The sequence below is a fragment of the Pocillopora damicornis genome, chromosome 3, assembly GCF_964200805.1.
Source record: "Pocillopora damicornis chromosome 3, jaPocDami1.2, whole genome shotgun sequence".
NCBI classification, from domain to species: Eukaryota; Metazoa; Cnidaria; class Anthozoa; order Scleractinia; family Pocilloporidae; genus Pocillopora; species Pocillopora damicornis.
This window is the reverse complement of record NC_142672.1, coordinates 20386646-20401832: the sequence shown is the minus strand read 5'-3', so window position 1 is coordinate 20401832 and position 15187 is coordinate 20386646. Positions and strand designations below refer to the sequence as shown.

The window sequence follows — 15187 nt, the reverse complement described above, 5'->3', positions numbered from 1 at the left end:
ACTGTCGGGGGCAATGGGAAAAACACACCAATCAATGAATGCAAAAGTTACTTATCAATTAGTTGTTTGTTTGATCTACTGACCCGTCAGTTAGTCAATCGGTATATATCAACAAAAGCAGAGAAAAACTGATTAGTTTGAAAATTTGTTGGTACCCTTTCTGACAACAATGAATGGAATGCCTGAAAACAATTCACAAGTGACTTTGAAAAAAGGCAAGCAGGATATGATAGCTAGAACAAATCAGACTTTCTTATTCATCTCCGATAACTTCAGTCATTGCAGTTGCAGCGGATGATATCTTAAATTTGAAATTGGTTTGAAATAGCAAGGGGCTAAAAACTTTAGGATAGAGTTACGCTATGAGGATGGCATCAAAAAAGTCACTTTTGATTCAAAATATAAATCGGGCTCAAGAAACTGATTGTTGAAGTAATCAGGAGTCAACTATATATACATATACACGGTAACGCACCAGAGATTTTCACCCGATGTCTCAAATATTACACTAATTCTATAAGATACATGTTAAAATCAAAACACAAGTTCTTTGAAGGGATTTGTTTTTCTGCATCCCTTTTTCCGCGGTATTCAATAATTAAGCAAACGTAATAGGCCCTTACCTTAGTTCGAAAACAAAGAACTAAAGCCTGGTATCAAAGACCTCTTCTTCCCCTGGATGGAATACGAAAAGAGATAGAAATACAACGCGCTCACTTTTTTTAAGCGATACAGTAATAATTGCACACATACAGAAAACAGAGCTGCCACTTATCACAGCTCATTGAATTTTTGCATGTCTGTGTTGAAGTGTTTTGAAAACTGAGGTACACAACATCAAAGTCGCTATTTCCATTCTATTAGCTGTGGTAAGAGGCGGCTAAGTTTTCTGTATTTGGGCAAATTATAAATGTACCGCTTTAAAAAACAAACAAACAATTAAAACGGCTCCATAAATTCTTAAATATTGGATTTTGGCATTGCATAAAAAGTTATGGCTCTTCGTTACGAGAAAGTATAATAATTCTCAAGCGGTGTAGTTTTCTTTTCAATATCGTCACCTCCAGATGTGAGTCGCGACCTTTCGACTGAACACTTCTAGTGTTCTTCTGGCAATTGAGTGGACTGATTATACATCACCTTATCAAGCATTGTGTGGACCAATTTGAGTTTATGTCTTCTGGTAATGAAAAAATTTTACCTTCCTCTGCGGCATCCGTGCCAGGCTCATGCACCGTCTCTTTTTCTTCAGCTTCTCTAGCTTCTTTAGAAAATGATTTTTTAATATAAAATAAGTTAGTATTCAGTCATTAAATCTTGTCTTTGTACTTAGGAATTAAAATCATTAATGTTTCACCAATTTCTACACTAGAATTTTTCCAGTGACTACCAAGATAAAAGAGATGTTTTAACTACTCACAAAAAATGCCTTAATCTCTTCAGTAACCACTCAAAAACCATTATCTCCTTTACCTTTGTTACTGGGCACTGAAATATCTTTAATCTCCTGCTCCTCAGATTCACCAGCTGTGTGAAATCGACTTAATTGTTAATATCTATGAGGTTAGATATCGCGGCCCATTGCCCGTTATCAAGCCAGTAAATTAGTCCAGGTGCTACTTACACTATATGCTGAAATAAATGAGACCCATGGCGGACAAATGTTCAGTTCCTAAAAAGCATTTCATCGTGTTTACCTTTCTCAGTTGGCTTTTTAGGTTCAGGCCTACTTCCTCCTTCTTGATCTGCACACAGATATTTAAGACATATTATATTCAATTTTTGTCCTTGCATTCGACGAAGTGATTGATATTTTGGGAGAATCACCAAGGACAGGGCGGAACTTGAATATGCAAGATTGTTGGAACAGTCAGCTGTGTACTTTTATCACCTTTTAAAAACCTTGGCTGGAGGCTACTAATTTACCCTATCATTAACTTCTTTTTTGCCCCCGTTATCATACTGGATGAGTGAGTCCCTCTAGCTTACAAGTAGCTACACCTGAACTTTACAAAAATGTAACTCTGTCAAAGCAATGAACTAAGAATGACTAAAATCAGGCTAGTGCTGGCTTTTTATCAGAAATGTTTTACAAGTTTCCATTAAATGTATCTTGACGTTATAGAAAGTGAAGTATTGTGCTCACTGAAATCCGCAACAATCGCTCCATATTTCAGTTATTGTATCAGAAGCTATAAGTTACACTGAAGGGGAGTGTCCATCATTACAAAGGTTCTTTTAAGTACCCTTAACCTTCGATCAATACCAGTAATTTTTAAGACCTGTTTTTAGGCTAATTTCAATTGGAACTAACTGTTCCATAAAACTAGGCAATTCTCAACATCAGAAACTTCTATTAGTGTTTAGAGACACTTCTACTTACACAAGATGTCGACTATTACCTTCTGTTTGTCTTCTTCGTCGATACTGGCTCTCGCCATGATGAACAGTTACTGCAATAAAGAATGCCATTCATTTAAATAGACTGCGGGTGGTTCCTGAGAGGCTCAACGTTAATAACACAGCTACGTCTTAAGTCTTTGACAACAGCAAACGTTCCAACAGGACCTTTTTTAAATTGCATTGGCCCATTACGTTCAGTAACTAGGAGAGGGTTTTTTATCTTCCAGAAATAGTGGCCAACAAGCTGCTCTCGTAAAGTTTTTCATGAGACAGACCAAGGATATATGATCTGATTGATGATTAAGCGTTTACACGAGAACCCTTATCCTATTGATGTGATATACAAAACCATGCAATCAAGTATACCAAGTGCGCCAGTTTAGTAGCACCAGCCACCATTCGCTGGTTTGTAGAGTTATGAAATTTCCAAAAAAAAAAACTTGAAAATTGGAAAGGTGTTTACCTTCCACAGTCTTTGTAGTGGCTGGTCTGATGTCAAAATCATCTTCATAATCTGTTTTAAGGAACAAGTAGAGTAAACCCTTTCATGATGCCTATGGTTCATGTTTTATTCTGAAATAAATTTCTCTACAAACGTATTTTACTTACGTAAGATTTCCATATGTATTCAATTATTCATTGATTTATTAAATATCACTGAGTTACAAAGCTCACATTTAAATCTAAAACTTAATTTACGCACATGAAAATCTGCAATTACAATTATTAAGATGCATTGCCTTTCTTTCTTTTTTGGCGATTCTTATGACCGGTTGTAAAGTGCATTATGCAGGTGAAGTCGCATGGTATAACTGTGACTTTTGTAGCACTACTCTTATAAATAAAGCGGTTTTCTCTGCCTTCCTTTTATATTTCGTTCATAAAAAGATTTTTTACCTGAGGAAGATGAACTCGCATGCCCCCCACAGGCTTGTTTAATAACTGTCAAAAGAGCAAAGAGTTATCTTTAAGTTATTCTTCATACAATACAACTGAAAACTTGAAACAATGAATGATCATTGTCAATATATATGTATCATATATTTACTACAACCTTGTCATATGGGAGATGATGGTATCTTCCTTCCATAATACACTAAGCAGGTTACTAATGTAAAGGAATGGGGATCTTGTGAGTGGAGGTGGCAAAAGTGCATAAGGCAATTTATCACCAGAATGTCTGAAATAACTCATCAACAAAAAGTAATACAGGTAATTTAGTGTTAACAACTGGGTTGAAAACGTAAATTAGCCACCGTAAAGGGTAAAAAAGCTGACGTTTCGAGCGTTAGCCCTTCGTCAGAGCGATTAGAGGAATTGTGGGTTGTGTGTGGATTTATATGTAGGAAGTGGAGCTACGCCATTGGTGGGAATGTGGTGACGAGAAAACAGGAATAAATTAGTTGAATGAAAAGCGCTCGTTGATTCCGTGGGGACTAAGGGTGCCGATTTGGAATATAAATTTTTGTTCTAGTGTTTTACGGCTTTCCGAACTGCCTAGATTAAAGGAAAGGCCCCAAACTGCCATATGCTGTTTAGAATGATAAGGAAGATTAAAGTGTCTAGCGACTGGTTTGGATGCGTCCTTGTCATTTCTTTCCACATCGCGAAGGTGTTCTCGGAATCGGTCACCCAGTCGTCTTCCTGTTTCGCCGATGTATAACTTATTGCAATAAGTGCAAGTTATGCAGTAAATAACATTGGCGGAGTTACACGTAAAGTGATCAATGATCTTAATGGATCTTTTGGGTCCCGATATTTTCTCTACGTTATGAATGAAAGGACAAGTTTTGCATCGTGAGCGAGCGCATTTAATAGTTCCAGATTGGTCATAGGTTTGAAATGAACTCCTGACTAAAAAAGTTGCCTATGTTTTTGTCGCGTTTGAATGAAATAAGTGGGGGTTGCGAAAAGATAGTGCCAGTCTCTGAATCGTTTTGGAGTAATTTAAAATTTTTAAGAATGATAGATTTAACTGCGTGGTTGTGAGGGTGAAATGTAAGAGTAAATGGAATGCGGTCAGTGTTTTCCTTCTCGGCCGTTTGTAGTGCTGCCTGTCGATCGATTAGTTGGGCACGGTGGTAGCCCGCTTGAACGACAGAAACAGGATAGCCGCGTTTATCGAAAAACTGGCACATTGCCTCTGATTTTTCGGAAAAATCAGAGTCGTCACTACATAAACGACGAAGTCTGAGAAACTGTGAAAAGGTATGGAGTTCTTGACGTGTGATGGATGTGAGGATGAATACAGCAAGTAACTATGTGAATCTGTAGGTTTGTAGTAAACATTAGTACATAAGCCGTTGCCTTCAATTGAAATTTTGATGTCTAGAAAAGCCAAAGAAGTGTCGGAAATTTGCCAGGTATATTTAAGAGCCGGATGAAAGGAATTGACGGCGGTTATAAATTGAGTGAGCTCCTCCTTGGTAGAGGAGGTAGCGCCGATGCAATCGTCAATGTAGCGGCCGTAGAGTTGAGGTTTTGGGCCGTGGTATTGGCTAAAAAATTGGTGTTCGATAAAACCTACAAAAAGGTTGGCGTAGCTGGGTCCCATTTTAGTACCCATGGCCACGCCATTAGTTTGTTTGTAGTAGTTACCACCGAATGAAAAACAATTGAGTGTGAGTACTAGTTCGGCCAGACGGAGCAGTGTTTCAGAGCTAGGTTCTTTAACAGTGCGTAGATCAAAAAAATGTTTGAGGGCCCGGAGACCTTCGTCATTGGGAATGACAGTGTAAAGAGATGTTATATCCATGGTGAAAATAAGTTTGTTTTGGTCGAGGAAACTAAAGTCACGAAAAATTTCAAGTGCGTGTTGGCTGTCCTTAATGTAAGACGGTAGAGTTTTGACGATAGGTGCCATAATTTTGTCTAAATAGCTGGAAATTAGTTCAGTGGGAAAACTGCAGGCAGAAACGATGGGTCGACCTGGGTTGTTAGGTTTGTGGATTGTAGGTAAAAAGTAAATACATGAAGTTCTAGGAGTAGTAAATTTTTTAGCCAATACCACGGCCCAAAACCTCAACTCTACGGCCGCTACATTGACGATTGCATCGGCGCTACCTCCTTTACCAAGGAGGAGCTCACTCAATTTATAACCGCCGTCAATTCCTTTCATCCGGCTCTTAAATATACCTGGCAAATTTCCGACACTTCTTTGGCTTTTCTAGACATCAAAATTTCAATTGAAGGCAACGGCTTATGTACTAGTGTTTACTACAAACCTACAGATTCACATAGTTACTTGCTGTATTCATCCTCACATCCATCACACGTCAAGAACTCCATACCTTTTTCACAGTTTCTCAGACTTCGTCGTTTATGTAGTGACGACTCTGATTTTTCCGAAAAATCAGAGGCAATGTGCCAGTTTTTCGATAAACGCGGCTATCCTGTTTCTGTCGTTCAAGCGGGCTACCACCGTGCCCAACTAATCGATCGAAAGGCAGCACTACAAACGGCCGAGAAGGAAAACACTGACCGCATTCCATTTACTCTTACATTTCACCCTCACAACCACGCAGTTAAATCTATCATTCTTAAAAATTTTAAATTACTCCAAAACGATTCAGAGACTGGCACTATCTTTTCGCAACCCCCACTTATTTCATTCAAACGCGACAAAAACATAGGCAACTTTTTAGTCAGGAGTTCATTTCAAACCTATGACCAATCTGGAACTATTAAATGCGCTCGCTCACGATGCAAAACTTGTCCTTTCATTCATAACGTAGAGAAAATATCGGGACCCAAAAGATCCATTAAGATCATTGATCACTTTACGTGTACTTCCGCCAATGTTACTTACTGCATAACTTGCACTTATTGCAATAAGTTATACATCGGCGAAACAGGAAGACGACTGGGTGACCGATTCCGAGAACACCTTCGCGATGTGGAAAGAAATGACAAGGACGCATCCAAACCAGTCGCTAGACACTTTAATCTTCCTTATCATTCTAAACAGCATATGGCAGTTTGCGGCCTTTCCTTTAATCTAGGCAGTTCGGAAAGCCGTAAAACACTAGAAAAAAAATTTATATTCCAAATCGGCACCCTTAGTCCCCACGGAATCAACGAGCGCTTTTCATTCAACTAATTTATTCCTGTTTTCTCGTCACCACATTCCCACCAATGGCGTAGCTCCACTTCCTACATATAAATCCACACACAACCCACAATTCCTCTAATCGCTCTGACGAAGCGCTAACGCTCGAAACGTCAGCTTTTTTACCCTTTACAGTGGCTAATTTACGTTTTCAACCCAGTTGTTAGCACTAAATTACCTGCTATACTCTCCCACCGACGCAGCACCACAGTTTCTTTAGAAACTTACCCCTTTATTCAAAAGTAATACAACCTAATTTCATCACATTTGTGGCATATGGGAGACCCTTCGTAAATCTCTTCTGACTCAAAATGCAGCTTCAGGAGCTACCAGAGCAGAAAATGAATGCTGAGGTTTCCAGGTATTTTATTTGAAAGAGCTAATATGTGGAAGACTTATTGATTAGGCTATACATGCCCGACAAGAGAGTTTAATTACAAAGTCAATTACAGTATTGCTGTTAGCATCTAAAATTATATATTTATTTACTGACTTGGTTGTTGAGCAGGAAATTCAGGGGCTTCCACTTCTGGGATTTTGTTGTGTTCTATTACCTGCATTTCAATTTTTTCTCCTATGGGGAAGTAAATGAATAAAAGGAATTAAGAATGGAAAAAAAAGGAAAAGAAACTATTACACACAGAACCCTGCCCAGAGGCGTAGTGAAGATATTTTGCATGTGATTTACTCTGAGAAGCACTACATTTTTACCTTCTTCGTCGTTAGCATGTTCATCTCCATTTCCAATCTCTCCCTGCTGATCATTGTCTGCTTTTTCTATATAAAAAAAAACACCAATAAAAAGTTATTGGCCATTGTCAGGTTTATCAAAGAAAAAAAAACACATTTTACGATTCAGATTTGGATAAATTATGACAGAACTATAGCCATTCATATTTTGAGAATTGTTTCCAAAATCATTTGAAAAATTTGTTGCAAATGGCACCCATTTGTCTCAATGTTTCTAATGCATAACTTTAGAGATACTAACTTTGTAAAAATGGAACTGAAAGCATGATTTCCAATCTCGTCGTTGCATTCATTATTTATTATTCTTCTCGATTATTTATTACATTGATCCCATCTCTATCTAGAATCACTCTCTTGATTAGTTTTCTCCTCTATGCCTGCTACAACTTTACATACTACCAATTGCGCCACCGTGGTTCCAATAATTTGTTCGGTCTCTTATTCTAAAAAATTAAAAATTTAAACAACTAAGAAATACATGAATTTTTTGCGATTTGATATCAGTTCTAACCTTTTCCAACTCTAAAGCCTTGGGAGTAAAAATGACAAAAGTTACTTAAAGAAAACTGGGTTGCTCATACTCAGTTTGATGAACCTTAAAGTTTATTCATTTCAATGCTTGGAATATGATTATTGTGAAGTTTTATATGAAATAATTCATATTTGTACTGCGGTTGTAGATGAAAGTGAAATGTGATCATCGCAGTAAATTTTCCAATTTAAGCAATTGCTTAAATTGGAAAATTTACTGCGATGATCACATTTCACTTTCAATATGATTATTGTTACCATGGTATTTTTTGAATGGAGCTTAAAACTGTACCTTCTTGACTTTGGCCTCTGCTGAAAATAGATCGAACATTGGACCACAGCTTCCTCAGTTTTGCTTTCAACACAGCCTGCACCTAGACATTCGAAATGTATGGGATAGCTTATGTAAGACTTTCAAGTAACTTCTTTAAAAGTCACTATGGTTAGAGTCAACGGTGAAGAAGCTTCCAAAATCTGTCCGATCATTTACTTTTTTCATGCTTGTTTTGTATGTCAATCGTTACAATTACAAAATTAAGTTGCCAGTCTGCTCTGACGCGAAAGCAAATTTAACATAACAGTAGGTGCTATTCCAAAGTAAGAAAAAAAAACTGTTACCTGTGGAGTGGAAAGCGTATACAGCAATGGGTTGATAGCTGAATTGATCGGCAAAGCGAACACTGCAATCCACACCGCCAGATCACCAGGAGGATCAAATGTTTTCTCGACGTGGGACCGGATGCCGATAGAAATGATTGGCATCCAGCACAAGGAGTCGGTCAGAATAATGAAAAAGACTCTTTTGGCAAGTGCTCTTTTTCTTTTGGCCTGTGCACTTTGTGCCCTTGCTCGTATTTCACGGATGGTTCCATGCCCACCGAGTCGTCTGCTCGATGACCATGATTTCCACAAAATGGCAACGTAAGCAACCGTGATGAAGATGAATAGGAAAAAATTCAGAACGATAAAAATGGAGGTGGAGTATTCCCAGCCTTCTTCTAATCGCGGGGAAAGTTGCAAGGGCAGGCACACTACATTATTGCCATAATACCTCTCACTGAAATAGTGCATTCCGGACAAGGGAAGGAATGCCATAATGCCTCCCAACAGCCAGATAACTAAGCACGTTATGCGGGTCTGCCTTGGTGTGATTTTTGCAAAGGTGTAAGGAAACACGATGTTCTTGAGTCTGTCCCATGCGATCAGGGAAATCATCATCACTGACACTTCACTTGAAAAGACAGACATGGCACCATTGAAATGGCAAAACCAACCGGTGCGCCACTCATAGTCATGCAGGTAGTATTCCCCTGACCATTGCAGGTCTTTTATACCTACAATAATAAGGTATATACCCATGATGCCGTCGGACACACCCAGATTCGCCAACATAATAGATTGGACCACATTGTTATCAGGGAAGAAACACTGCCACCCAACTACAAACAAAGATCCTAACAACGACAGAAGAGCGACAACCCATAGAGTTCTCCTCGGAGCACGGTTGCGGAACATTGAGTGGCAGCTTGCGAAGTTATCATTGAAGGCATATTCACAATCAGCATCCTGCCTCAAAAGATCGAGATGGCAGCACATCAGGTTGGTGTCCAATGTTCTAGATTTCAAAAAAAGAAGAGAATATGAGAAGAAATAACACTTTATTATTGTATCATTTAAAGCCATTAAAAATCTTTAATCGATTAATATCATAGACTTATTAAAATGAGTCTTACACTCTGATGATGTGCGTCAAATGCCTGAAAAAGCCTTTGGGGAGCTCAGCCATCAGGTTGTAATGCATGAACCTGTAATATCAAGTAATCATAATGGGAACATTAAGTTGGTTTATATCATAATTGACCTGACAAGAAGAATTTGATTTACTCCAAAAAATGAATCTCCATGAATAAGATTCATCTAGCTAATGTTATTGTTCAAATAAACTGTCAAGGAATACATAAACGTAATTAGGAACCCTAACTGATGATATTTAATACAGACCTTAGTTTGACATTTTCTCAAATATTTCATAAAATTAGTCAGTTAGCATGAGATAAGTCTCGTCTTGCTTTCTTGGAAATATTTGATGGCCACTGATTTTGTGACGTGGCAGCCCATTCAGTTGTGTTCGTTCGTTGTTTAAAAGCCTCTTTCCGGAGTCATTCAGGGGTACATTCTTTTGGTATATTTATGTTGTCTTTCAAAATTACTATTAACGAGTCTTTTCTTTGAATACAAAAAAAATCGAAAGAATACTCTCCTACATGCTTGTCGTACATATATCTGATTTCAACATATACAACTAAGTTTCGTTGCCTAAATGAACATCTGTCATTTGCAGTGAACTCACAAAAATCGCAGTTCGTGGGCATAGTTGAAAGTCGTGCTGCTAACGTTTTGTATCCTATTGCCGAAGATGTTGCTGAAACGAAGAACGTAATCATTTACAATTAGCTCCTAAACGGAAGCTTGCAGTTTTCATTCTCCTCATCCTAATAAATTTACATGAAGTTTCATCACAACTACATAGATCCCCATAATGTTTGTTTCCGTTTCTATAATATGCACTTTGGCTCACTAAAAGTATTTCATATAAAAAGGCACATTTCTAGTGCAACATGAATCAGAACACCATTGCCTCGTTGAGCAAGGTAATTTGCACCACGTCTGTTCTACATCATGTTAAATTTGTGGACTAAAATCTCAGATTTTGAACGCTTATTATATTCATTCCATCGCCTCAAATATTCTAGAATGTGTTTTTATGTGACTAACTGTACTCACAGAGCTTTCAGGCTTTTGACGCCTTTGAAAATTTTGTCAGGCAAAGCGCCGATTTTATTCTCCGAGAGATATCTTGAACATGCAAAATAGATAATGAAATAAATATTTAAATGCAGTAACATAAATATGATTGGGTAGGACAACTTTCATTTGCGCGATAACGGAGTTGACATTAAATGATATTACTGTATACGGTGTGCGATTCAGATCATCATGGAAAAAGATTTAAACTCTAAATGTACTTACAAATCGAATAGCTTTACCAAGCCATTAAACTGGTCTTCGTGAAGCTTCTCAATTTTGTTGTAGTCCATTTTCCTGAAGAAAACGTCATGGGTGGTTAAATCTTTAACTCTGCTGTTTTTTAGGTAACTGTAGTTAAGGCAGGGAATGGCAATGTTTTCCGGTGAAATAGCTCTCAATTTTATATCTTAATCTTCAAAGAACACATTAAACATATTTATAATGCCCTAACATTAGGCACCAAAACTCTCAAGTTTATTCCCATGGGCCTCCAACGAGATCTGTTTTTTAAAGCTGAATTTAAAAATCATTTGGTGGTTCACTTCCCGTTACAAATTAGAAAATTAGTGACAGGGTAGTTTGATCCTGCAATAAAACAAATTCTTAGATATTGTCAACTCGGGTAACAAGGAAACAAAGATTCTTTATCTTCCAGGAGTAAATTGTAATGTAAGATGTCATTAACTAGGAAGTTTCTATAGCCACCAAGTTCTGTTATTTTCAAGAAAATCCTCTAACAATAATTTTTAATCTTTTGTGCCCATGTAAATCTTACTTACAGAAATTCTAGTGCTGTAATGTTCCTGAAAATGTACGGTGGCAGATCTCCAAGTTCATTGTTTGACAAATCCCTGCAAACAATTATTACCACAGTTCCAAAGATTTCGCTTATGACAGAACTACCAACTGAACTCATAAAAAAATAATAATCAGAGGTTTCTGGTGGAAAACGTTTAGAAAATATCGTTTACTTGTGCAGCTGCTTCCCCTTTTCAGTTCATTTTCCATAAATCCCTGGGACATTTTACTAGGAAAAAGGTTACTGTTTTAGATTCCAACTCAAGAAGATCCTAGCACATTATGCTAACCGAGAACGCTATGATGAAAAAATCTGTTTACATTTTTAGAGAAAGCAAGAAGTGAAACGTATTTCACGAATACAAAATCGAAAAACAGGCCAATTAAGAAAATATCCATCCCCGACATTTTTGCGGGGGGAAACCTCTCACCGTAATAAAAAACAAACAAGATAAAAAAAAAGGTTCAAAAAACCAAAAAAAAGTATGTTTAAACAGAAGCTTTTAAGCTTTTACTCCTCCTAGTACTTTTATATTTCTAACCAAAGCACAACTGCTACAAAAAATAACATCCTCTGTTTCAAATGATCAGAGTTACAAATACAAGCTAGAAAACTTCATGATTTTTTTAGCTATGACGGCTGTACCTTTGTAAACTATATTTTAAAAATGATCATTTAGTTCTACCCAATAATCTTCTTGGTTAAATAACTATTTCACTTACAGATGTGTCAGCTTGGAAAGGCTGTTAAAAAGTCCGTCTGGAAGACTCTTCAACTTGTTATTTGACAAATAGCTGATAAGAATGACGAGAAAAGAAAATGAATTGTCTTTAAGTATGCAAATGAAAATTTGTAAGTAAAAATACCGAAAGATACTTGTCATTAAAAGCAAACAAAGAGCAGTATATGGTCACAGACATGGATAATGTATCTCATGGTTAGGCGAAAATATCCAGGAGTTACTTCATTCATTTAGTTTTGTCAATATCTATTAAAAAAAGCAATTACAGGCCGCTGAAATCTTGAAATTTGCGTGCACACTGAAAAACATAGCCGATTGCTGACTTCTGTGGATTAATAAAGAAATTATTAAGCTTGTTATTTAAGAAGATTCCCACATGGTTCAAAACAAAGAAAGATATCCCATGAAAACAGTTACGACATTCATAACATGCATAAACTTTATTATTGTTTTTTTAGAGGGCACGGCAACGAATCTTGCAATCTGATTGGTTCTTTACCCGGTCAGTATTTTCCTATCTCTGCCCACGGGCCACGGTAACGCTTTCGTGAGTCGCCGAGTACATCCCAACTTTCCTTGTCATTTTTCATAAATATACCTCGTTTTCCGGCTGGGCAGTATTTTTAAGCAAACACGTCGGTCACTACCTCAAGCCGATAAATAACTTATGAATGCTCTCTTTTCTCTCTATCAAATCGCTTTGGTTGACAGAAAAATATTGGTTTCAGAATGAATTTGTATAAACAATAGTGTCATTACGTTGGTTGACAAGCGGCCTAAAAACCGTCTGCAATTAATTTTAATCGTTCACAAAAAGTATCCAGAAAGTTGAAACGTGAGGTATTTGGTTAAAGTTAAACTGAACGATGGAACTTTCATTCATTTAATATCTGAATTTTCTCGAGAAATTTGTTCATAGTGAAAGAGCGAGCGAAGTTTTAATTTAAGTTCTACAACAAATATACGCTCCCGGAGAGTCTTTCCAATTCCGTTCAATTTGGACATTTGTACCGTAAATTGCACAACAGAAATTGAAGGAATTTTTTGAGAAAAGGCCGCATTAAATTCCCTTGTGTTGGAGTGTGCCGTTCGAATTTAATTTTTGTGAAGGAAAGACCAGAGTTAAACACGCCATCACAGCAAACAAACGAGCAAACTCTCACAACTTCAAATGTTTGGCTGAGGCATCTCTCTTAAATTTGCTATTTGTATGTTGATCGTTGTCAATGAGAATATCAATTCAGTAACAAACACGTCATTCAGGATGGTTCAATTCCAAAATATGTTATCAGTGCAGATAGGAAGATTATAAAATCTTAAATTGCAGAATATTTTCCTTTTAAATGCTTTGATTAATGAAAGAAAAGAAATGTATAATGCTGGCAGAATCTGTTTAAAAATACACTAGCCAACACGAGCTGTGATTTCACAAAAGAGAGGGAAATTTTAATTAAAGCTGGAACACTACGCAGTTAAAGGGGAAAGCTTGGTAGAATTAACTTACAGTTCTATCAGGTTTTCTAGATCTTGGAATAAATCAGGAGGCAATTCAGTGAAGTAGTTATCTTGCAACCATCTGTGTTTAAATTTGAAAAAAACATGATCTTTACTTAAAATATATTTAGTTTTATTAATACAGTTATTTACCGCCTTGTTTTATGATCACTGATGGGAAGGGAAAAAAAGAGAAAAGAGAAAAGGAAATGGAAAAACAAGTATAGATGGGGCGGTAGGAAAGGGGAATGCTGCTGCGTTATGAAAACAGCTTTTTTTGGTGGCTGCATGATTTTATGCACAACAACCACTTATTATCTCTGACTATACAATAAAACGCAATGGGATGCAACGCAATAAGCAAAAATACGATTCAGCATACCAATATATCAATGACACAATAAAAAATTAACCAAACTACTGCTGTTCCCAAGCTCGATGCAGTGCTATAAAATCAAAAGAGGCTTTTCTCATTTCTGAAATTTTAAAACGTGCAATGTACTTTGCGTCAGAAGACAAAGCCTTAATGTCTCTTACGGCTTAAGTCAGAATTGAGACCATTTGGCAACTTTACAGTTTGAATAACTATTTTCAAAACTTTTTTTTTTAGTGCTGTTTGTTTATCTGTCTCTGTTTTATTTTCACAACATAATTCAGCAAACCACGATATGTACTGATCCAGCCAAAGGAATCAATAAATTTTTACCATGCATAATTTTGTTTTTAGGATAAGAAATTCCTTCTACAACAGTATTAAGACATTAACTTACAGTTCCTCTAGCCTTGTCAAGTTTTTGAAGGCACTTCCATCCAAACCTTTCATGTCGTTGTCATTCAGGCGTCTGCATTTTTTACCATATAAAACTGATCAATATTTTTAACATCCAATAGAAAATTGTCTGCTCGGATGGGGGTATTACTGAAGCCTTTCAGGGCTGTGGTCGAAGATGGTTACGAATGTTTTAAAATGTGAGCAAAAGTCGGCATCAGTTTCATCTAGTAAAGAATTGTTTATGCTAACTTCACCCGTAATACTCATTTTATAACATTAGAATATGATTACATTTGACATAGATATGGAAATTTGTTATTGACGGAAATTTGAATGATTTTTTTATTCAATGAAGGCACTTCGTAATGCCTTTCATACAGAGAATGAAATCTCATAATCGGTCAGTCGATGCATGGTCTTCATGATGTTTGATATAAATTCATAATTTTCGAAGCGAAACGAATAATCTGATAAATCTGAAAAAACCAAAGACAACAACAAAAAGCAGTTGGAGGCCTTTATTACTGTCGTCCAGCTGGTCTGGGATCAGAGTTTTCAGTGAGCAGGTGCTAAAGTTGACCAGTGGTATTAAATGTAGGGGAATTTTTTATGCACCTAAATAGCTACATATTATGAATAAAGGATTTGCAAAATTTTGTTAATTTTATTAAGCTTACGATCCTGAAGTATCTTTACCCGCGTATTACTCAGAAAAAACGTTTTACTCACAATTTGATTAGCTGTGTGTTCTTGTTAAAGATTCCTGGATGTAGGTGGTGC

General features: G+C 36.8%; 1 protein-coding gene across 1 annotated transcript; it reads right to left on the bottom strand.

The window, feature by feature from the left end:
- Nucleotides 1-643: 643 nt before the first annotated feature.
- On the bottom strand, nucleotides 644-14458 carry LOC113667594 (uncharacterized). The gene is made up of 20 exons (XM_089199543.1): nucleotides 14406-14458; nucleotides 13646-13717; nucleotides 12408-12466; nucleotides 12122-12227; nucleotides 11380-11451; nucleotides 10823-10894; nucleotides 10577-10648; nucleotides 10143-10214; nucleotides 9526-9597; nucleotides 8411-9407; nucleotides 8085-8166; nucleotides 7223-7288; nucleotides 7005-7085; nucleotides 3301-3345; nucleotides 2867-2917; nucleotides 2403-2453; nucleotides 1698-1745; nucleotides 1474-1527; nucleotides 1202-1264; nucleotides 644-675 (listed from the first exon to the last, which is right to left on the bottom strand). The coding sequence occupies exons 1-20, from the start codon at nucleotides 14456-14458 to the stop codon at nucleotides 644-646; spliced, it is 2220 nt and encodes a 739-aa protein (XP_089055669.1).
- Nucleotides 14459-15187: the final 729 nt, after the last annotated feature.